At 38.8% G+C, this 22,201-nt stretch overlaps 1 protein-coding gene across 1 annotated transcript in view; it reads left to right on the forward strand.

Moving 5' to 3' along the window:
* Positions 1-21,770, forward strand: part of RYBP (RING1 and YY1 binding protein) — a 69,648-nt gene extending 47,878 nt beyond the window's left edge. The window contains exons 3-5 of the mRNA XM_023199981.2: positions 17,047-17,223; positions 17,330-17,428; positions 17,751-21,770. Coding sequence (XP_023055749.1) covers positions 17,047-17,223; positions 17,330-17,428; positions 17,751-18,003 — 529 coding nt within the window. The 3' untranslated portion in view covers positions 18,004-21,770. The remainder of the gene's footprint in view (positions 1-17,046; positions 17,224-17,329; positions 17,429-17,750) is intronic.
* Positions 21,771-22,201: the final 431 nt, after the last annotated feature.

The following is a 22,201-nucleotide window of genomic DNA, read 5'->3' on the forward strand; positions in this document are numbered from 1 at the left end:
AGTAGCTGTCTTTACTTTCGTTCTCTTCTGAGTTCTTGTACCTCAATTAAGACATTCTTTGGGCATGAAACTCAGCGGGCTTCTAGTTTATTTTTAACTTTTAAAAAATGGATATAACTGAAACACAAGAATGGAAATAATCTCCCTGTTCATCACCCAGCATCAACAGTTTGTATATTGGCAGGCCTCTTGATCTTCATAAATACTGTATGGGCTTATTGTTTGTGTTAAGCCATCAGCTTAACAGTGCACTTGTATAAAAGTGCATTCTGGGCAAAAAATTGGCTCCACACCATTAATCATTGGGGAATTACAAATTAAAATCACATTGGGATGCTACTGTACACCCACTTTAATGGCTCAGATTAAAAAGACTGACAGAACCAAGTGTTGTTGAGGACGTGGAGCAATTGGAATGCTCATCCTTTGCTGGAGGGGAATGTAAAGTAGTACAATCCCTTTGAAAAAGAGTGTGGCAGTTCATTATAAAGTTGAATATGTACTTGCCATAAAGTTAAACATATACTTGCCATAGGCATTTTAGCCAAGATAAATGAAAACGTATGTCTGCACAAAGACTTGTTAATGAATGTTCATTTCAGCTTTATTTATAATAGTGGCAAGCTGGAAGAAGCCCAAATATCCATCAACAGGAGCCTGGATAAACAAAACACGTAACAACATGGTTGATTCTCAAATACTATGCAATGAAAGTAGCCTTACACATAAAGAAGAGTATAAACTGTATAATTCCATTTATGTGAAATTCCAGGAAAGACAAATCAAATTCATAGTGACAGAAAACATCAGTGACCTCCTGGAGCTGGGAATGGGGATTGTCTAGAAGGGGCACCAAAGAGTATTAGGAGTGATGATTATATGGTTGTATACATATGTCACAACTTCTTAAAACTGTACACTTTATTGTATGTAGATTGTACCTCATTAAAATTTACCCTAGGCAAACATTGGCCATGTCAGTAAACTGCAGCACCTGTTCTTCTTCACCGTTCTTGTTTTTATTTTTGTTTGGATGGCAGGTGATCATTCACCTGTAAACAAGCAGGGTGTAATTTTGAAGGTACCTCTAGTCTTTAGTTCTATTCCAGCTGTAGGGAGGGCTGGATAGGGTCAGAAGTAATGGGATTCTTTGCTGCTTTCTTCTACTACAGGCTGTTTGGGTCTTCTTTGGAAGATGAAGCTTTGGCTCTTATATCCTTATTCCTGGACAGGGTAGCTCCACTTTCTTTCAGAGACTGAAATACTTTCCTCTCCCTTCCCCACAATCCCAGAAAAACATGTTTAATGTTTTAGAGAACACTTTGTCTAAACTAATGAATCTATCATTATTTCTTCTGATATTTCTACTTTTGGCCACAAATTGTTTGATGCTTAAGTATGTCTTTAGAACACAGCAGTTTCCCACTAGCAGAGGTATTCGATTAGTGATATAAATTAGTTTAAAACTCTGAGAAAATATATTCATAATGATATTCAGAGCTCCCACACCTAACTTTTAGTGTTGGTTGTGCTGTCTGGAATATAAGGCTGATTGGGATAGGGTATAATGATATATCACTTCACGTAACTTACTGGTTAGAATATTGTAATCCTTCTTTAGGTGGCCTGTAATGGTTTTCTTTGAGTACAGTGCTTAGGAATGTGAAAAAGTCCAAGAAACATTTGTTCCTAACAGTCTTCTAGACTTTTAAGGGTTCAAAAAAGGATGGGGCTTGTCGAAAGGAAATAGGGACTGGGTGCAGTGACTTACACCTGTTATCCCAGCACTTTGCGAGGCTGAGGTGGGCAGATCACTTTAGTCCAGGAGTTCAAAACCAGCCTGGGCAACACAGTAAGACGCCCCCCGTCCCTACAGTTAATAAGCCAGGCATGGTGTGATGTGCCTGTGTGTAATCCCAGCTACTCAGAAGGCTGAGGTAGCGGGTTCACTTGAGCCTAAATATTTGAGGCTGAAGTGAGTTTTGATCACTTCACTGCATTTCAGCCTGCTCAATAGAGTGAGACCCCATCTCTTTTTGTAAAAGAAGAGAAAATAGGAGACAGCCTGAAGGAGGAGCTCCTGATGGCCAAAGCTGGAACAATTTGAGCAAAAAATGCTCAAATGAGCGTTTGACAGTTTTCTATTTTAACCTATAGGATAAAATAAGTATCCATTAATTCATATTGATATAAATAATTGAGTAAATATATGGGCGAGTAGAGACAGCTCTTAAAGAAAAATTCCACTTAATAATTATAAAAGGAAAGAGGGAACTAGAAAATCACCATTAGGACAAAAATACCACCACTACCAACAGAAAGTTAGAGATTTGTGCCGAATCCACGTTTGGATGCTAAAATTAGTATAAAGTTTCAGGAGAAACAGCTTATTTATATAGTCTCAGTATCTCTGCCAGAATATTTATTTGAAAGACAATAACTTTAAGGTGGAGAAATATAACAACATCATGAACCCTTTGATGTGATACACTGAGGAGGGCACATCATTGCCATGGCACGACCTTCATTCTGATCATGAGAAAACATCAGACCCAAATTAAGAAGCATTTCTGCGAAATAACTGACCAGTCCTCAAGAGTTTCAGGTTCATAAGGGACAAAGGCCAGAAAAATATCAGGAGGAGCCCAAAAAATGAGAAATAAGAACAGAATGTGATATGAGACCTAGATAGGATCCTGAAACAGAAAAAGGACTTAGTGGGAAAACAGGTGAGGTTCAGGAAAGGTTTAGTTAATGGAATTGTATAGATGTTAGTGTTCCAGTTTTGATCATTCTGTGTTTATATACGATAGTAACATTAGGGGGAACTGGGTAAGGGGTATATGAGAACTCTACTATTTTTGCAACTTTTCTCTAAGTCAAAAATTAGTTAATAAAGCATCTAAAGTTTCTGCTTCTAAAAAGGCATTTGAAAAATCTGTTTTGTCTTTGCAAATTAGTGAATCATTTTCAGCAAGTCTTTGCAGAAAGTATACTTACAGGGAGGGTATCTCCCTCCCTCTTTCCCTCTCTTTCTCCTAACGGGGTCTTGCTCTGTCGCACAGGTCAGAGTGCAGTGGTGCATGATCACAGCTCGCTGCATCCTTGACCTTCTGAGCTCAAACAGTTCGCCCACCGCAGCCTCCTGAGTAACTGGGACTGCAGGCATGTGCCACCACACCCAGCTAAATTTTTTTGTATTTTGGTAGAGATGGGGTGTTCCCATGTTGCCCAGGCTGGTCTTGAACTTCGGGGTCAAGTAATTGGCCTGCCTCGGCCTCTCAAAGTGCTGGTATTACAGGTGTGAGCCACCACACCTGGCTTCCCTCCCACCCCCCTCAAATAAAGACATTTCCAAGTCATTTATGGAACGTACAGAATCCTCACCTTGTTGGAAACTTTTTACAAGTGATAAAAACTGGATTACACTGATGCCAAAGGTAGATAATTTGGAGTGGAATACTAAATTGAAAAGCTTTTGTGTCAGAATGATTACGGTCATGCAGGTACTTCCATGTATGCAATATACAATCCCAATTTTCAAAATATCCCTTTCTTAAAGCTAAGATTTTAGGTAAGTCTGTAATTGGAGATCTTACTAGTAGTGTGAGAATCTCACTTGATGCCGCAATACTTGGGCTTGTGATAACGTAGTTTCTCTGAGGTTAGAAAAGCAGGCGTATTACGCCCTGCTCTGGGGACTCAGTTTTTACTACCTATAGACCTTTTCTGTTTTGATAGAGAAACAGAAAAAGCCAAAGAGCATTCCTAAAGGACTAGATTCAACTTCCTAAGAAGTTTGTCCTAGTTCCTTGTTCTAAGATTTTTAAAAATCATAAGCATTCTAGAGCAGATTGCAAAAGTAGCTTTTTTCATACCAGTATAGGTGGGACATGTTTTGGTAGTTGGGCTATTTGAGGTAGGAGGAAAGGTGTGGAGGGTTAAGGGGCATGTATATAATCTGGTGAAGGAATTGGAAAAGAAACTTTTTGGAAGGGTACCTTCCTGATTGCCATGCCAGGTTCATAGGATTGTCCTCAGGCCTTATTTGTTAATAGCTTTTAAGATTATGTTTAATATTATTGACCATTCTTTCCTGGAAAACTTTCTTTTCCTTTTAAAATGGCATCTCGTTATCTTTGTTTTCCCCTCTTTTATTGGCTTCTGTTCATCTCCCTTCCTTCTTAAGGTTTAGTGGAAAGAGCAGAAACTTAGGTTAAACTCTACTTGCGCTAGTCTCGTTTTTACTGTTGGGTGTTTGGTTTATTTAATAACTTCAAGAAGTCATGAGGATAGTGAGAGGTGATGTATGTAGAATGCTCAACATGGTGCTTCCTCATAGGAAACATTCATTACCTGTTAATTTTCTTACTTCTTCCCTCTTTTAGTGGGGAGCAGTTCTATCTCTGGGTAGATCTTTATATTCATTGAGATCTCTCTCTCTGCCTCTCTCTCTCTCTCTCATGTATCATATACATTGAGATCTCTCTCTCTCATATATATAATATCCCCAAAGAGCTCAGTTCTGAGGCTCAGAGACAGTTAAGTGTATCATTATAATACAATGTTATGCAACATGCTGATGTAGCATCTGCTGTCTGCACTACATTATACAGAGGACATACACTCCTGCAGCCAGCATTAGCTGACCTACTGGCAGGAAATTACTATTTTGAAGCAAGTTTGGGGAGTATACATAATATTGAAAAGGTTGGTACTGTCTCAGAGATGTTCATCGTCTAGTAGGGAGACATAGACAACCAGGGTGATAAATTATAATGTAAAACCTTAAGTGGTGGAGGTATGTCAGGGTGGTTTGGGAACACTGAAAACCTGGCCACAAACTTACTTACTAGGAGAAGTTGGGAAAGAAGCGGCATTTGAGCTGGATCTTAAAGCAGGTATGGGTTTTATAGAAGACATATGGAGAAAAAGGGCATTGCAGAAGCTAAGGAATAGAGGATAAGAAATAAAACAAGTGGTAAAAGGTATCTCCTGAAAAAGATAAGATAAAGTTTAGTGTGACTTGAGCTCCTATGAATGAGAGGCCTGGGACAGTGAGTGTGGAGAAAAAGCAAGCTGAGAGAAGTGTCTGAAGAAACTTGTGAAGAGCCTATATATCATGCTAGGGAGTTAGGATTTTATTCTGTTAGCAGCAGGCTGTGGCAGAGTTTTAAGCAGAGGAACAGGCAATTCACCTTTTCTCTTTAGGCCCTTTGGCCTTTAGCATCATGTATAATAGCTAGAGGGAGGACTAGAAAAGACCAGATAGGACCTTATGGACATAGGAAGATACTTAGGTCCTGAACTAGCATGGAGGAAAACAATGAAGACGAAAGGTGAGTATAGGAGATTAGAGCGTCCTTTCTGAGGTTTCCTTGGCATGTGAAGAATGAGGGTGAGGGGAGAGTTCACATACTAGAGTATCCCCAGCAGTGTGTTCCGAACATAATGGTCTTAACTAATTGATGCTGAATACATTAGAATACATTCTGATACATTTTTTTAAACATCATTTCACCACACTTGCTTGGAAAGTTCTTTGGAGAATTTTGCTTAGGTAAGAAAAGTACTCATGAGTGGGAGCTGTGCAGAATTAAGTTTTTATGTAGAAATACTTGTTAACACTCCTCTGGTCCTTCGAAATGAAAAGAGTACAGAATGAAAGAATTGGTTAAGATTTTCTGACAGATGTTTTCTTTAGTTAGAGTGGACTTTGATACTTGCATGATTAATTTCTTAGGCACTAAGATGTGCCTGCTTGGGTGTGTTAGGATGTAGTACATGACTGTTGATAGCCTTGAAGTTTCTCCTCTTTATTCAAGTTTCTACTCTTATGCAAATGTTTTCTGGTTATTCTGATAAATATTTCATCCATATGTAAAAAAAATGACCAACGTTTTAAGTTCAAAGATCACTATTTAAATTGACATATGAATTCTCATCTACCTGTGCCACTCTGTGCCCTCCCAGCCCCCAGAAAAACAAAACCATTTTTATGGAGTTGAAGGAATTATCAAGCTCGGTGCTAGTGTTTCTAGTAATAGATACTGGTAATTTTAGAGTATCTTCACCTTCATTCATACCTGATTTTTCAGCCATTTGACCAAGTAAATAAAGATACCCTAAAACTTTTCTTCCCTTACTCAAAAGCCATTTCCTTCCCTAAATGGAAATAAAGACCATGATTACCAGAAATGTTTGAGGTATAGATGGTATTGTCAGAGTTGTAATTGTATAGAGACCATCAAATTGTCTTTCCATCTGGCGGGAGAAGAGTGATCACACGTCTGAATACAGAGATAATATAGTATCAGTATACTCAGTGTTCTTGGGATTCCTCTCCCTATGTCCTACCCTTTTATAGCCCCTACCAATCAGAACAGTGAACACATTGCAGATGTCTTGTTGCAGGCATCTTTTGATAAAACTGCACAAGAGAAGTTCTCTTTGTTCTAGATTGCCCTCCCATATTTGCAAAAGTTTCTACTCCCTTATATTGTATTCCTGTAGTTAAGGTTAGACAGTAGACCAGTGATGCTCACCTGGGAGTGATTTGTTTTCTTCTGGGGAACATTTGGCAATGTCTAGAAGCAAATTTGGGTGTCATAACTTGAGAGAGAGTGGTACTGTTGGCATCTAGTGGGCTGCTAAACATTCGCCAATGCATAGCACAGCCCCCACAACAAAGAATTATGGGGCCCAAAATAATGAATAATGCTCAGATTGTGAACACTGTAGTTAGTGAAGTGTTGAGAATCTTCTGAAGTGATAATGGGCTTCAAGAAAGTTTTTAATAACCAGTAATGTAATTTTTAATAACCGGTAATAAAATTGTAAAGTATTAAAACCAGTAAAGTTTTAATAACCAGTAATTATAATAGATCTCTTGACCATGAATGAATTTGTCAGGGCTGTTATTTTGTATTATTTAAGTTTTTGTTTTGTTTTAAAGGTTAGATTTGAGGGAAACCTTAAAATTTACCTTAGGTTAGTTGGAGTCTTAATTTGATAGGTGAGGAAACTAACACCTGAGGAGGGCAACTAGTTAAATACTTGTTAGACTATGGCTTATCTAATAGCTTCTTTCTTTGGTAAGTTACTGATTCTTTTGTGTTTTGCAAGTACCCATGTTTGTGACATGAACTGTAATTTCAGAATCATTAAATGCATTTTAAATAGGATCTTTGACAGCTTTGAAGTAATTTGCAGAGCAGATTGGATTGCTTTAGTGTAATGTTTCTTGGAGAAAGACTTGATTTGTCACATTTATTTGCATCTGAAAATGGCGTTTGCTTAGAGATTCTTAGTTTCTGGGAGTCATCTTCATCATAGACATGGTTTAGAAGGTACTTTTGTGTATCCTTTTTGGTGGGGGAGAAGGCACAGTCATGTCTAAGTCACTAAACCAACAGTATGTAGTTTGTAGAAGGTTTGTAAAAGCATGATGTTTATTTCTAACTTGCATGAGTTGCTAAGAACATAAACTGCAAACTTGCCTGCACCTCAAGAACAAATACTTTATTTAGTTGTCTTTATTAAATACTCAATACAAGTGTCTGAGGTAAAGGAACCTTATAGATCACTTACTGTAATCTTTTTGTCAACAAAGAAATTGAAGTTTGGAGAGATTATCTAACTTATCCAAAGTCACAGACTTAGGGTTCCAAGATAATATGAAAGCAAAAAGGGGGAAGTCTAGATATCTCTTCCTCTAAAGGACTGTGTCCCAGCTTGTGTGACAGGGGAGACCCCATGTAAGACAAAGGTCCTCACCAGAGGTCTGGGCTGTTGGAATCTCTTGTGTTATATCTCAGTTGGCCAGTTGGAAAATGAGCGTGTATCCACACACATCCAGAATGCACAGCACGGTGCCTCTGCATTTACTAGGCACTGGGAGAAGTCTGTTGCATGAGTTTAAAAACATAAGTCAAAATGCTAAAGGTGAAACTGAGACGGAGAGGAGGTGGCATAAGCCAGAATGCCGAAGATAGAGTTGAGATGCGAGAGGAGATGGCACAAGAAATGTTACATCTCTGACACAGAGAGTAGGGTTGGATGTCCACGTAGGCTTTTGCTCCTTCCAGGGAGTCAGGTGAGGAGAAGGTTGCCTCTACCTTGCCTGTAGTTGTAGTACCAGCAGCTGCTGTGGTGCTCACACTGCCTCAGATGGAACAGTGATCCTGCAACACTACTAAACCAGATGATCAGCAAGCAAAAAAAATCTTTTACTATAGAAGAAAGTTTATGTTGAAAATATGGAATGGAGGTATCAAAAAGAAATGTAGCCATTTTCCAACAAAAGTCCATTTTCAAAATGATTTAGGAAATGCTTTTCTTTACATGATACATTGAACTAACACATTCTTTGTTAGTGGGCATGTTCTTTGGAGAAGGGCTGAGGGAGAGCTAAAGGGACTATTTATTATGGGACATTTACTTAAAATATTTGAATAACCACAAATAAAATTCTGTTATAGGCACCACAGGAGAGAGGAAATGGAAGGAAGCCAGCTTTATAGTCTATGGCTTAAATACTTGAAGCCCACTTTTAGAAAGTTGTTCTAGTGTTAAATAAGTTTAAGATTTTTCTTTATTTTCAAAATGTTTCCAGCAATTGGAGTCAATGCTGCTTTTCCCTTTTTTTTTTTTTTTTTTTTTGAGGAAAAAATTTAAGCCTGAGAAGTTGCCTTCTCAAGACTGTCTCTTTCTTTACCCACGGTGCGGTAGAGTTGCGCAGTCCAATATTTGGCATGGTGCTGCGGTGGCCGTTCGCAAGCGTTTTGGTCAGAAGATCTCTTACGTTTCTTAAGAGTATTAATGACCCCAAGGAGCTTTTGTTCATCTTAGTTATATGTATAGATACTTCCCATATCAGAAATTAAAACTAAGAAATGTTTATAACATGAAAATATACAAACTCTCAGACCAGTGACGGCAGATGTCATTGCTTTGGAAAGCTCCATTGTAAACTCTTGAAGAAAAGAAAGTGAAAAGGCAAGTAATGGTTTAAAATTATTATGAAAATAGTTTTGTCTCTTAGATCTTCCTGAAAGGATCTTGTGGACACCCAAGAGTCTGGATCAACACTTTGAGGCCCACTGGGCTGAGATAACTGTGTGTTGCTGCCAGATTGATTTATAAAATACGTCTTTTTGTTTCCAAAAATCAGAACCACTTTTAGCTCTTTTTATTTATTGAATATATGTTCCTGAGTTGCAGAAAAGTTATGGTATTTTCACCTGTTGGTGCTCAGATGAAAGTCTGTTTTCAGGGCATAAGAGACATTTTAATATCCAAAATGAAAATTTAAGGTGAAGGAGAACATTTCAGAATCTGCTGTTTATTACGGTAAAGATACTTGTTAGTCGTGTTGGAGCCAGTTGTTTCTAACCAAGCTGTTTCTGGTGAGACTTTGTGTAACACCATGTGTGGATATTGTACAATTGAAGTTCAGTGGCCTTCCCTAAAGGCATCCTCTTTTAAAAGGGATTTCTGCAAAACCAGAATTCTCTCTGAAATATGCAGAAAAACTGGCAGCTATGTTGGTGAGGCTCCTTAGTGCTGCTGTTGCTGTTAGACAGCATAATTAACTTTAGGATGCTAACATATGCGAAGGATTTATGTCTCTAGAACCATTTTCCAGGGCAGACTTACCAGCTTCTTTCACTTGTAAATCTTTCCACTTGCCTTCCAGTATCTGAAGAAGGGTGGCAGACACATCTACGACTGGAAAAGTAGTGTTTTGGAATGTATGTATTATTTTTACAGGGAGTTATCTTGTGGATTATCTGTCTACATGTCCTGTTACAAGAGCTAAGTGAATGGTACCTAATTTCATCCTTATTTCATCCTGACCTCAGCCCTATGAAGAAAGTAGGTGTGGTCTTGTTCTCATTTCAGGTAATTTACCTAAGCTCAGTAGCAGGTCTGGATAAAGTCCAGAGGCTGTCTTAACTCCAAAGTCTATACTCTTCCTTTATAGTACTCGGTTTCCCTTTTACCTGTGAAGATGCGGAAGGAAAGATCAGGAAGAAAGGGGATGACTTGAGTTGTGAAATTTTGATAGGATTAAATTTGAGGGAAATTTTTAATTTTCTAATACAGAGCAGAGTGATTCTCTTGAGTCGAGGATGTATGTGGGAAAGAGTAAGCTAGAATGGGACTAGGACCCCCTTCAGGTCACTTAGTAGCTCCTTGTAGATGGGCCAAAGGATTTGAGAAATGGAAGAAAAGTGTTTACATGAAAGAGGAAAGTACTATTTAAGAGACAAAAGAACTGCAAAAAAAAATACTGTTTGGGAAGCAGAGGGAAATTAATAATCTCCTGCAATATATGATCTTGGTAAAGTGACAGTTGAGTTTTTAATTATCCATATTATAATGATGGTTGGCTTCAGTCAAGTCATGAGGTCATATAGGTTCCTTGGTATATAAAAAATACAATGGAACAGAGTATATGGGTTAAGTGAACAGAAAACAAATTGTATTAATCATCAAAGCCAGAGACCAGTAGTGTTTCCTGGACAGTGCTATTGGGATAAAACAACTCCGATGCTTTCACACTTTAACACTGCTTTCCTTAGAAGTAAATGTATATGTTGCCCAACTTAAACATGGATTGTATTCCACAAACATATTTGCAATTTGGTTATTTAAAACTTGGAATACTTTATCTTAGACAAGTCCAGACAAAGATTTAGCCTCAGTATGGCTTTAACAAGGTACTTTTGCAAAGAAGAAAAAAAACTTGTATGCAGTTTATAAAGCATTTTCACACATGGGACCCACCTAGTTTCCTGCAGTTGGATTCTACTACCATTCCTATTTTGTTTTCAGAATGTTTTAGTCTGCAGGTGTTACAGAATAACAGCTGAGTTGTATACTTTGGTAGGTTCCAAGGTGGGATATATGCATTTTGGGACATCAGTAATACAAAAATTCAGTCATTATTGGATGGGGTAAAATCTGTCCTAGCCAACCCAATCCACATGTGTGTGTGTCTATACAGTGTACATATATATGACCTTCTGGATGTAGGGACAGGAAAACAGGTCATGTGAGAAGGCTAATTACAGTATCATAATGTGATCTATCATAAAGAATCCTGATAAAGAGTGCATTCAGTGGAGAGACTTGCCCAGAGCTGTTAAATTCTTGAAGCTGCTAATTCTTAGACTAATAGATTGCCAAAGCAAGGAAGGGTTAGGGGGAACATAAAAGCAGCATACAAAGAACTCAAGGGCTCGATGTAAGCTGATTTGATGAAGGCATTTTGTAGGTTGTAAGGAACTCTGTTAATTGTAAAGTACCTTTTGTTTGAGATGGATGGGTTTATTGTCTTAATTCCACAACCCATGGGTATTTTAATTGAGAAGTAAAATGCCAGGTGGAATTCGGAAAGTGAGCAAAATGGACACATGGTTGGTAGTTTATGAAAGGCTGGACACATAATCAAGGAAAGGATGCAATTTATTGGAGACTCTTCTTGCTCTTTATTGCCTGAATCACAAGATGGCTTTGGCGTCTCCTTGCTTGTTGTGGTAGCTGAGATCCAGAGAAGTATGTGAGAAATGAGCAGTAAGATCTCACGTTGCACAAGAGGAAAAGGAAAAGAGTAGTACACAGGGGAAATGCCTCTTTAAAAAATAACTGTTTTACCTGTGCTCCCTGAAAGTGGTATCAGTACACATACCAAAGCAATCCAGAAAAGGTGTCTTGTTTTCTGTTCTCATTTGTGGTTGTGTACATTTGAACACTCTGAAGTTTTTCCTTTCCAGACACTAAGGATGCCCCAAATAAAGATCTGCTTCACTTTTTATAGGATGGACTCTTCTGAAATGTTAGCTGCTTAAATGCAAATAAATATTTTCCTGATGATGTCTATTATTGTAGTTTCATAGCACATTTTCATTTATAAGCTACTAAAATGGCAACAATAAACCTGTAAAATGTTTCAAGAAGACACCCTTTTCATAAGAAAATACAGTCGTGAAGAAGACACAGAAAGCTTGTTTGCTAAATTTATGAGGGAAACTGTTTACTATCTTGAATCTCTGGTCATTTTTGTTTTGTTTTGTTTTGGAGATTGGTAGTGCTGGTGGTGGTGATTGATTGGTTTTAATTTGAGACTTAGACACCAAAAGCTGTAGGCCATGGGCTCTGATCTAACATTTACTGCTGTATTGTGAAGGTGTTTACCTGCTTGTTTAAGGTTCGTTGGGGAAACTTGAATAATCTCGGAGACTAAGGTGTCAGCTTCGTATTGAAGAAGTGACTTGCCACAACATGTTGAAAGTTTTGCCCATTAAATGAGTGCTATTTACAGTGTGTTGTATGACACTTAGAAGACTTCATTAAGCAATGTGAATTTGTGGGAAGTCACTGTTTCTCACCGATCAGCAGTGTTAAGTATCATAATATGGGTTCATTCCTTACAGAGAATGTTCTAAAGGCAGTGGAGAGCAAGGAAAACAGTCTTGCCTATTCCCCTGCCCCCTTCTTTTTTCTTAAGGACAACCAAGTAGTCCCCTTCTTGCCAGAGTAAGGCATGGTGAGGCTAAGGTGGCAGTGCTGTTCTCAGGGAGGAGTCTAGCTAAACGGTAACTTGGACCTGAGTTTTTCAGTCCCTAGTACCCTCATCACCCTTTTCATCTCACATTGCCACCCCTGACACACGCACGCCAGGCTGCGCTCTTCAAAGGCATAATTGTAGAGTGTTCGAGGATACCTGAAGATAAGAGGAGTCCATGAAGAGTCCAGATGGAGCTGAACCTTGGATGAATTTCTTACTCTTTCTGCTCCTCAGTCTTCCTAATTTGTAAAATGGAGATGACAATTCCTCCTTGAGGGCATGTTGTGCTGACTCTGACTTCTTGATGTGCCTGTCCTGTGATAGCTTTGAAAAGGTTCTGCCTCTCTCCCATGTTAGGTACATTTGTAATGTTTAACCTGGAGAGCCTGGCACAGCATCCCAGGAGTGGAGTGTGGGAGTGTGCATAGCTCTCAATGGAAAATTGGACTTTTTCATTCTTCCACTTGCCATGCAGCGAAGAGAGTATTAGTCTAGAAGTGGGGAAGGGGACAGATTGCAAGAGCCGCCAGAACATCTCTGACAACGTAGCATCTTTATATGGGAGGGCTCAGCCTGGTGGCCCTTGTATTTTTCTTTTCCTTCGCCTTCCAAAAGGTGAATTTCCCTACCTCATCCCCTGCTCCCCAACTCTAGGAGTACTGTGGCATTTGTTGGGAGAACTAGTTTGAAAAAGCAGTTACACTAGTTAAGATGATAAATGCTTACCTGTTGTTGAGGGATTTGGGTGGGGAAGGGGGGCGGCAAGTGATGGTTTAAGAGTTAGGTTGTCACTTAAGGACACATACAGGACATTTCGGAACACAGCAGTACTTTTCAAACAACACAGGTGGTTTAGCAGATGCCCCATTTTTCTTGGTAATAACTAGATCCCAAATAGTCTTGCGTCCTTTTCATTTGTGAAATTTTGGTTTGTTGACCAACAGAGGGAGAAACACTTCACTATACTAGTCAAACATTTTATTAGGAACGAGTGAGACTTTCACCCAGTTGTGCTTATATGTTGCATTTTAAGAGGACTTACGGGTGAAATTTACTTTTTGTACATACAGACTTTATCCTGTAGATACCAGATTGTGTTGCGTGCACTGAAGAATTCTCAGTGTGCATTTGCTGAACTGTTGAATGATATCAGTGGCAGAACCATTCAGAGGGCACCTTACCTGTTGTCTACAGCGTGCCAATAAATATTTCTGGCAGATGGGCCATGTTTTAGGGAATAAGCCATTTTGGATAAGCATGATCTCTGGGTAGTGGAGACCTGCTTCTTTTAGGCATACTATATTCATGCTATTAAGAGTAATTTGTGAGATGCAAGTAAATTTCCTTTTCTCTCTCGTTCATCACCTGCTCTCTTTTCTCCTATACTGTTAGTGCCTGCTACTCACCAAACCAGGCACTGCTTTTGATCTCCATGGTTCATTTAATCTCTTTTCTGATTTCTCATTTCCAAATTCTGCTCACGACCCCTACACTACCTCTGCCGTGTTGCGTGCCTCCCTGGAAAGGGAGAGACCAACTGAGAGAACTTCCTCAGATTGTCATCTTTTCTAGTAAAAATGTCACTTTATCTTTACCTAGCATCCCTCTCATGTCTCAGTAGAAAGTGTCCCTATTCCTTTCCCTAGGCCTTTCATTTGTGTTCTTTCTCTCCCTTTGACCGATGATTTAACCCCTCTGTCTTGCGTGCCCTCCATCGTTCTCCCTCTTTGATTGTACAGCAGCATCCATGACACTGTTTCCTACAGAAATCCTCCTCAGTTTGCTTGGGTAATGAGCAGAGCAATCCCTTACTTCAGCATCACAGATCTGAGGTGAGGAAGAGCTCCTGTCCTCTTCCTCTGACAACCTTCAGACTCTTAATTCTTGCTGCCCTGATCCCACATAGCCTGCTCTCCTAAAAGTCACCAGTGACCTCAATCTCCAAAGCTTGGGCCCTCTTCTCAGTTTGCATCTTACTTTGTCTTTCTCTGCGGTGTTCATTTATTCATCCAGTAGATAATTTTATTGAGTACCTAGCACTGCCTAATGCCATGATGACAAAGATGATTAAATGTGGTCTTTGCTATGGAGTAGTGCACAGTTGATTGACAGTTACAGTGTAATGTGGTAAGTGACAACTTTTATGGGTTGTCCCGGAGTAAGGCAGGCTCCTCCGTCTCAGATTCGGTGGGCCTGGTGATTAGGCTGAGATTTCTCTGGGACCAAGCACCTGGCTTACCTTTGCTTCTCGTGTTTAGGATAGTCTTAAATTGGTGTTCAGGTGTCCTCTCTTGTTCTTGGATCGGATTTCTCTGGCGTAAAGTACCCATGTTGGCTTAATTGAAACTCTTCATCAGGGTGTAGTTTCTCATAGTTTGAACGGTTTATTCACATTATTAACTCTGGCTACATTATTTCATTTTAACACCTGAATATTGGTTAATGTATGGTAGTTTATTTTAGCACCAATTTAAACTGTCTGGTAATCCCTGTAGACAGCTGATCTGTGTCCCCAGTGAGTGCATGTGCAATGTCTTGTAGTGGTCATTATTTTTTTAAGTATTAACACAATCATGCTTCCTCTTTAAAAGGAGTAAAATGTGTTAGAATGACTACTGCTGCTGTTAGAATCTGTGAAAAAGGGAAAGTCCCTTTCACCTAGGGGGTCCTGTGTGTTTCTTGGAAGAGAGGGGCTTAGAGTAAGTACATGCCCCTTCTCCAGGGCGCTTTCACATGTGTTTGAATCCCTTGTCACTTGTGATCCAGGCTCAGGTAATACAAGGTTTCGTGGTATGCCATCCCATGACCAAAACTTGTGTTGCTAGAGACCAGTGGTAAGCTTGCTCTGAGCTTGCTCCTTTTTCACAGTGTTTTCTTGCAAAGTCATGACCAGTACTGAAACACTCAGAATATAACCAGTTCCTTCAATGCTCAGATTAACTGTGATACTGTCATAGCATAAGCATCTGTCCCCACCTGTCCTGTGGCCCCTGTCACCTATATCATAGCCACTGCCCAAGAGGTGCTCCAGTAACCACACTTGGCTTAGGGAGCCAGCATGTCATGTACCTAGTGGCTCTCATTTTGTTTCCTGGTAAAGAATAGCAAAATTGGCCAGGCGCGGTGGTTCACACCTGTATTACCCCAGCACTTTGGGAGGCCGAGTTGGGTGGATCAGGAGTTCGAGACCAGCCTGGCCAACAGTTTGGTGAAACCCCGTCTTTATAGTAAAAATACAAAAATTAGCCAGGCATAGTGGCAGGCACGTGTAATCCAACCAAGCTACTCAGGAGGCTGAGTCAGGAGAATCGCTCAAACCTGGAAAGTGGAGGTTTTAGTGAGCCAAGATTGTGCCACTGCACTCCAGTCTGGGCAACAGAGTGAGACTCCACCTCAAAACAAACAAAAAAGAATAGCAGCGTTAGGTAAGAATGCAGCAGCTTTGTTTTAGGTTTTGTTTTTAGGTTTTTGTTTTCTAATCCTCCACCACTGACTCTCCCATTGATGAGTCAGACTTGGTTTGTCCAGTTATTTTTCTCCTGGGGAATTGGAGAGGGAGCTATCGGATCTGAAGGAGACTGTTACATTGTGGCAGCCAGTTGTTTTACTTTGTTAATGAACCATTTCTATATTTGTTTTCCATCTTAAACTTGGAAAGTTTATTATATTGTGTCTATCTAGATGGGAATGTCTTGGAGAATTAATATTATGTAGAAATAAAGCATAGGCATTCCTGTCTCCCTTTCTTATTTAGGGCTGTGAATGGTCATGCATTGTGAAAGTGTTTGGCATCTCTTAGAATTTGTGAACAATAGTGCTAAGAGCCAGTGTCAGTTGGAGATTGGCACAGACATAATGGTTTATGGCACAATGAATGTGTCACTTGTGTAAGATTTTTTTTACAGTGACTTTCAGTCTTCACTCCCTTGGGAGCTAGTATGAGCTATAGTTACCTTTATTGCTCTATATATGTTGTCTGTGCCAATCACAGAGCTGCAGGGGAGCAGAACAAGTTGGAATAATTAGATTGAGGAGTGAATGTCACACTTCTAATTTCATTCTCTTTTCAAGGGATTACTCGTGTCCATTTAATAAAATGAGATTAACCCACTGCAGCAGGAGTATTTGAAAGCTGTCAGTCAGTATAATCTTGACGGCTTGAAAGAAGTAGTGTTCTCAGCACTCTTGGAAACACTGTCATGTTTTATTGGCTCAAAGACTATTTTACTGCACAGGGATGTGTATGTTAGTGTTATCACTTGTGAATGTATCATTTCCTTTGAAAAAGGAAAAGTTTAGTATCCATACTAAATAATCCATACAAAATCATGCAGAAATAACACGTACCATATAATTTAGTTTTGAATTGGCAGATATCAGTAATAAAATACCCAAGGAATTGTGAGACCAGATAAAAATGTTAAAAAAAAATTATAAAGGAAATAGTGATATATATTTTTTGAACATTTTAGAAAACCTCGGATCAATTCTCAGCTGGTGGCACAGCAAGTGGCACAGCAGTATGCCACCCCACCACCTCCTAAAAAGGAGAAGAAGGAGAAAGTTGAAAAGCAGGACAAAGAGAAACCTGAGAAAGACAAGGAAATTAGTCCTAGTGTTACCAAGAAAAATACCAACAAGAAAACCAAGTAAGTTTCTGGTTAACAAAGTACAGGATATTACTTTGCAAGTGAATTCAAGATATCTTCTAAATGCCTGTTTTTTGTTTGTTTGTTTTGTATCTCCCTCATTTAGACCAAAGTCTGACATTCTGAAAGATCCTCCTAGTGAAGCAAACAGCATACAGTCTGCAAATGCTACAACAAAGACCAGCGAAACAAATCACACCTCAAGGTACTTGGAAGCTAGAATGACATACTAAATTACCGCTCTGATTTACTTAATCGTAATCATGAACCTGGGGTGGTTTTGTGCCTTGGGTTTGTAGGCTAGTAATTTTACAGTGGTCTCAAACTTTGCTCTCTGTGCTTGTTGGATTGATTATTGCTAAAGCTGAGCAGCACACTTTGTAGTCGGCTTTGGCATGTGCGGTAGGCAGTTCAGATTCATTGCCACAGTGTCGTGAAGTCTTGTGTGTATTGATGACATTCTGCCAGAAGCTGTTTTTGATCCGTAACTTATTTAATTGGCTCTTCCCCTGTGGTGTTCCTTCTAGGCCCCGGCTGAAAAACGTGGACAGGAGCACTGCACAGCAGTTGGCAGTAACTGTGGGCAACGTCACCGTCATTATCACAGACTTTAAGGAAAAGACTCGCTCCTCATCGACATCCTCATCCACAGTGACCTCCAGTGCAGGGTCAGAACAGCAGAACCAGAGCAGCTCGGGGTCCGAGAGCACAGACAAGGGCTCCTCCCGTTCCTCCACGCCAAAGGGCGACATGTCAGCAGTCAATGATGAATCTTTCTGAAATTGCACATGGAATTGTGAAAACTATGAATCAGGGTATGAAATTCAAATCCTCCACCTGCCCATGCTGCTTGCATCCCTGGAGAATCTTCTGTGGACATCGACCTCTTAGTGATGCTGCCAGGATAATTTCTGCTTGCCATGGGCATCTGGCCACCAAGGAATTTCGCACCCTGACGATTACTCTTGACACTTTTATGTATTCCATTGTTTTATATGATTTTCCTAACAATCATTTATAATTGGATGTGCTCCTGAATCTACTTTTTATAAAAAAAAAAAAAAAAAATCTGCTGTGCACAATTTTCCATGTACATTACAACTGGTTTTTTGTTTTTGTTTTGTTGCGGGGGGAGGGTTGGGAGGGGGAGGGAACTTTTATTTATTGTGTTCACAAACTCCATCCTTTCAGCATATCCTTTTAAGTTTAGTTCTTTCTTCCAGTTATACTATGTACTATCAGTTTTGATATAACTATATATATATAAATATAAAATTATATATAAAGGGTTATTTGAAACCAATCCATGGCAACGCTGGTGCTTGATACACTGTGAAGTGAATACAACATTGAACAGTTACAGATCTGGGACAGTCCCTTCTATGAAAGTGCTGAAATTTAACTAAAATCAGTCTTACATGAAGTATGTTCCAATCCATGTGGGAACTTGACTCTCTCATCTGTCTAAAGAATACTGGACGACATAAAAATATATATTTTTTAAACAATGTGATCTCAAATTTAAAGACTGCTCCAGATAGCCTGCATTTGCAATGGAATAACTGACAAATCACAAGTGGTTTAGTTGGGGAGGGCTTTGATCATTCAGAAGTAACTAAACTAGCTCCAGAATGCCAAGTATTCGTGTAAATTATGGTTACATGTTATCATTTGCTGTTCTTACATAAGCACTCATGAAAATATGGTATTCTGTAACTCGAATTCCATCCTCCATTTTCCAGACCTCTACTCATGTCTGAGGTAAATCTAGAAATTGTTTTAGTTTTAGGATTGAAACAGTCTATAAACTATATTTTTGGTCCATGCAGGAAGCTGTCCCTTGTTTCTACATGACATTGCAGTGGTGGTTTCTGTAATTAAAATTTGTTTGCTTCATGTCCCTTCGTCTCATAAACCTTCACTCTACCGATTCAGTTGTGAGCATTCTTTGTTTTTCCTTCTCAGAACCTACTATGATTTGTTTTACTGAACAAAGGTTATCAACCACACATCTAGTCCTGACATGGAGCTTTTCAGTGTTTGGAGACGTTTCTCAATCTCCTGCTGTGGTAGGAACTCCAGTGGTGAACGGCTTGCGCGCCTGCAGCCAGAGTTGCAGGGAAAGCTCGTACTTACTGCGAGCAGCATGTAATCTTTTTTCTTCCTGGACGTAAAGATAGCTTGAATAAACTGTTCTATTTCATTCTCTTCACTCTTTTTCCTGTCTTGCAAAAAAATAATAATAATGATAATCGAAGACCACTAATACAATTCCACCTTTCCTTATTAAAATAATTTTTTAAATTTTTGTTTTGCTCTTGTTTGGATGTGGGGTCTCTCTTCTATTTGACTTTTACATTTAGATACAGAGTTTGTAGTACTTCAGAGACATTTCAAGCATGAGAATTTGAGGTTACCTCTATTTGACGTTTAGGGACTCACGGGAGGGCAGCCTAATTTGTAATGAAGCACCACATTTTGGTGTTAAAAACCTGGTTTGCTTAATAATAGAAGTAATTTCTGTCTGTGGAGGCAACAAATAAAAAAATTAACAGCTTGAATTGAGTAGCCAACAGGAAAGGTTCCTTTCACATTTACATTAAAACTATTCTGTAGTCACTAATGTACCATAATTTTGAATTCTTTTCTCAAAGGTATAGATTATAAAGCAGTGCCATTTGTTGCTGTGGTCCTATTCTCAAATGCATGGACAATGTTCCCCCGTTTTTAAAATAATGCTTGTGTCTGGGATGCAAGCTATGCTTATCTTTTTAAATACATTTTTAAGGTATTTATTAATGAACCAAAGGAAATCAGATGCTTTCTGTAGGCATCAGAATATATAATACATAGTGATTTGACTATGAATTTTCAATCCACATTTTAATATTAGTGGGATATTGCAAAGACATTCCTTCTAAAGTTTTAATATTCCTTTTATTAAGGGTCTCAGGGAGGGTAAATTAGTCAGCCATATTTATTTTCCAGAGGTTTAAGGAATTGCTGTTTTTAACTTTTTAAAAAAAAACTTAAATGCCACCAAACTCCTGTAGGTTGCACTGCTTTTTGAACCAATAAGTGTTGGTATGCACTTTGTTCAGACACACTGTGTACTTTTTCAAAAACTAGTTTCATGTAAAGTGATTGGACCCCATAGATTAGTGGAAAAAGCTGATTAACCAGCTACTCATAGGCTGCTAATTCATTCATGCCAATGTTTTGGTTTTTCAGTTTTGCCTCCGTGATAAATTAAAGAATGGGGAGGGGTGAAGGAAGGGGAGGATTGCTTTAGAACAAGTGGCATGAAATTACCATCTTCATAGAAACCACAGCTAACAGTGATAGTAATCTAAGCAATCAGATGTTATAGGGCCAGCCCTTTAGTTGCTGTGGTGTATTCTGTTGGGTAGTGAGGTAGTAGGTACTTTATAGACTTTTAATTTTGGAAATTGATGACATCCCTCAGGCATGTATTCTGGAAATGGAATTCCTGTAACTTCCTGTGTCTGCAGTTTGCCCTACAATTAGTAGGCAGCGCGTAAAAACACTAGTGTAGATTATAAAGATATATATTAAAAGAGGACCAGAAATACTTGGTATTCAGTGGCACAGAAAGCAGGTTAAACAAAAAGCACAGTGTTATGCTTGCAAGTTTCCATTTGTTTTAATACCACGCAATCTTTTACACTCGTGCGTGTGCACGCGCACAGAGCTTACCTGACTTTGCTTGAGTCATGCAGTTAAAAAAAAAAAGACATCTTGACACCCACACAATATTCTAATCAAAACCTTTCAGTTTCAATCTGGATATTTAAAAACATTGGCAGAAGCTTCTGTGAGTTTAGTTCCACTAAGATGTTTCACCTGCCTTATCAAGACCATTCTCAGTCTACTTTTTTAAGCTACCGTATCTTAAATTATTGAAAATTTATTAATTGCTGAATATATAATAACCTTTGCTTGTATGTAACCGAAAATGGTTTAAGAGCCAACATTTAGAGTATGACAATGGAGCTGAACAGTTTTTAATGCGCAAGCAGTTCTGTTCTTGTGTATGACTTGTAACCTTAATTTACTGTGTAAAGATGGTTACATTATTTCCTTAGCTTTGTTTGTTGGAGACAAATAGAGAATGCTTGTTAAGTATGTCAAAACAATCTTATCTTGTGAATTTTTGTTAATGTATTATACGAGCTATATTTTTCATTTGCCCAGAAAGACAGCTTGTATAACGCTTTTGGAAGTTTCTGCTCTGTAATGTCTTTAGAGCTGACAGTCTGTTAGGTTTGTTTTTTTTCTTCATGCTAAAGTGTCAGTTGGTGGTTTTGTGAACTGGTCAAAAATTCACAGGTCTTAAATGTTTTGGGGGAAATTTATATTGGACACTGCTCTTTGTCTAGCAAATAAAAGATGTTAATATATTCCTGTTACTGGCATGTGCACGACTATGTTATTAGAAGCCACTTTATCATTTTCCTGCTTTAAATAGAAATGTCTATTTATGAATTCTGCTTGTAGTTTTTTCACAAATAAAATAGTAAAATTTACATTGGAAATCTCTATTTTTGTGTGTATAGATTTTAGCCTTTAGAATAATAGTTAATTTTTAACCTGTGGAATATTTCCAATGTGAATAGGGAGCTCACTTTGTATTTTAGAACTTGTTTATGAGAAGCTGAAGTAGCTGGGTGCTTAAGTACATGCCTCAATGCTGCAAAAGAAGACATAATTGAGCAAAAGAATCACCAAAATTTGAAAGAAAATGGACTGCCTCCTAAGTGTAACCTTTGAGATAAATTGCAATGATGTAAAGGAAGGAAATGGGATTTAAGGAAAGAAAATGGAGATAATACTAAAAATTGCTAATTGAGGACTGAAAATCCTCAGAAGACAACCCCTGTTTCTGGCCAACTGGAGTTAGGTCAACTCTGTCTCAGAGATGTGAATAAAGTGTGTTACTAACCTAAAAGGTACACAG

This window comes from Piliocolobus tephrosceles, chromosome 2, assembly GCF_002776525.5.
Source record: "Piliocolobus tephrosceles isolate RC106 chromosome 2, ASM277652v3, whole genome shotgun sequence".
Classification (NCBI taxonomy): domain Eukaryota; kingdom Metazoa; phylum Chordata; class Mammalia; order Primates; family Cercopithecidae; genus Piliocolobus; species Piliocolobus tephrosceles.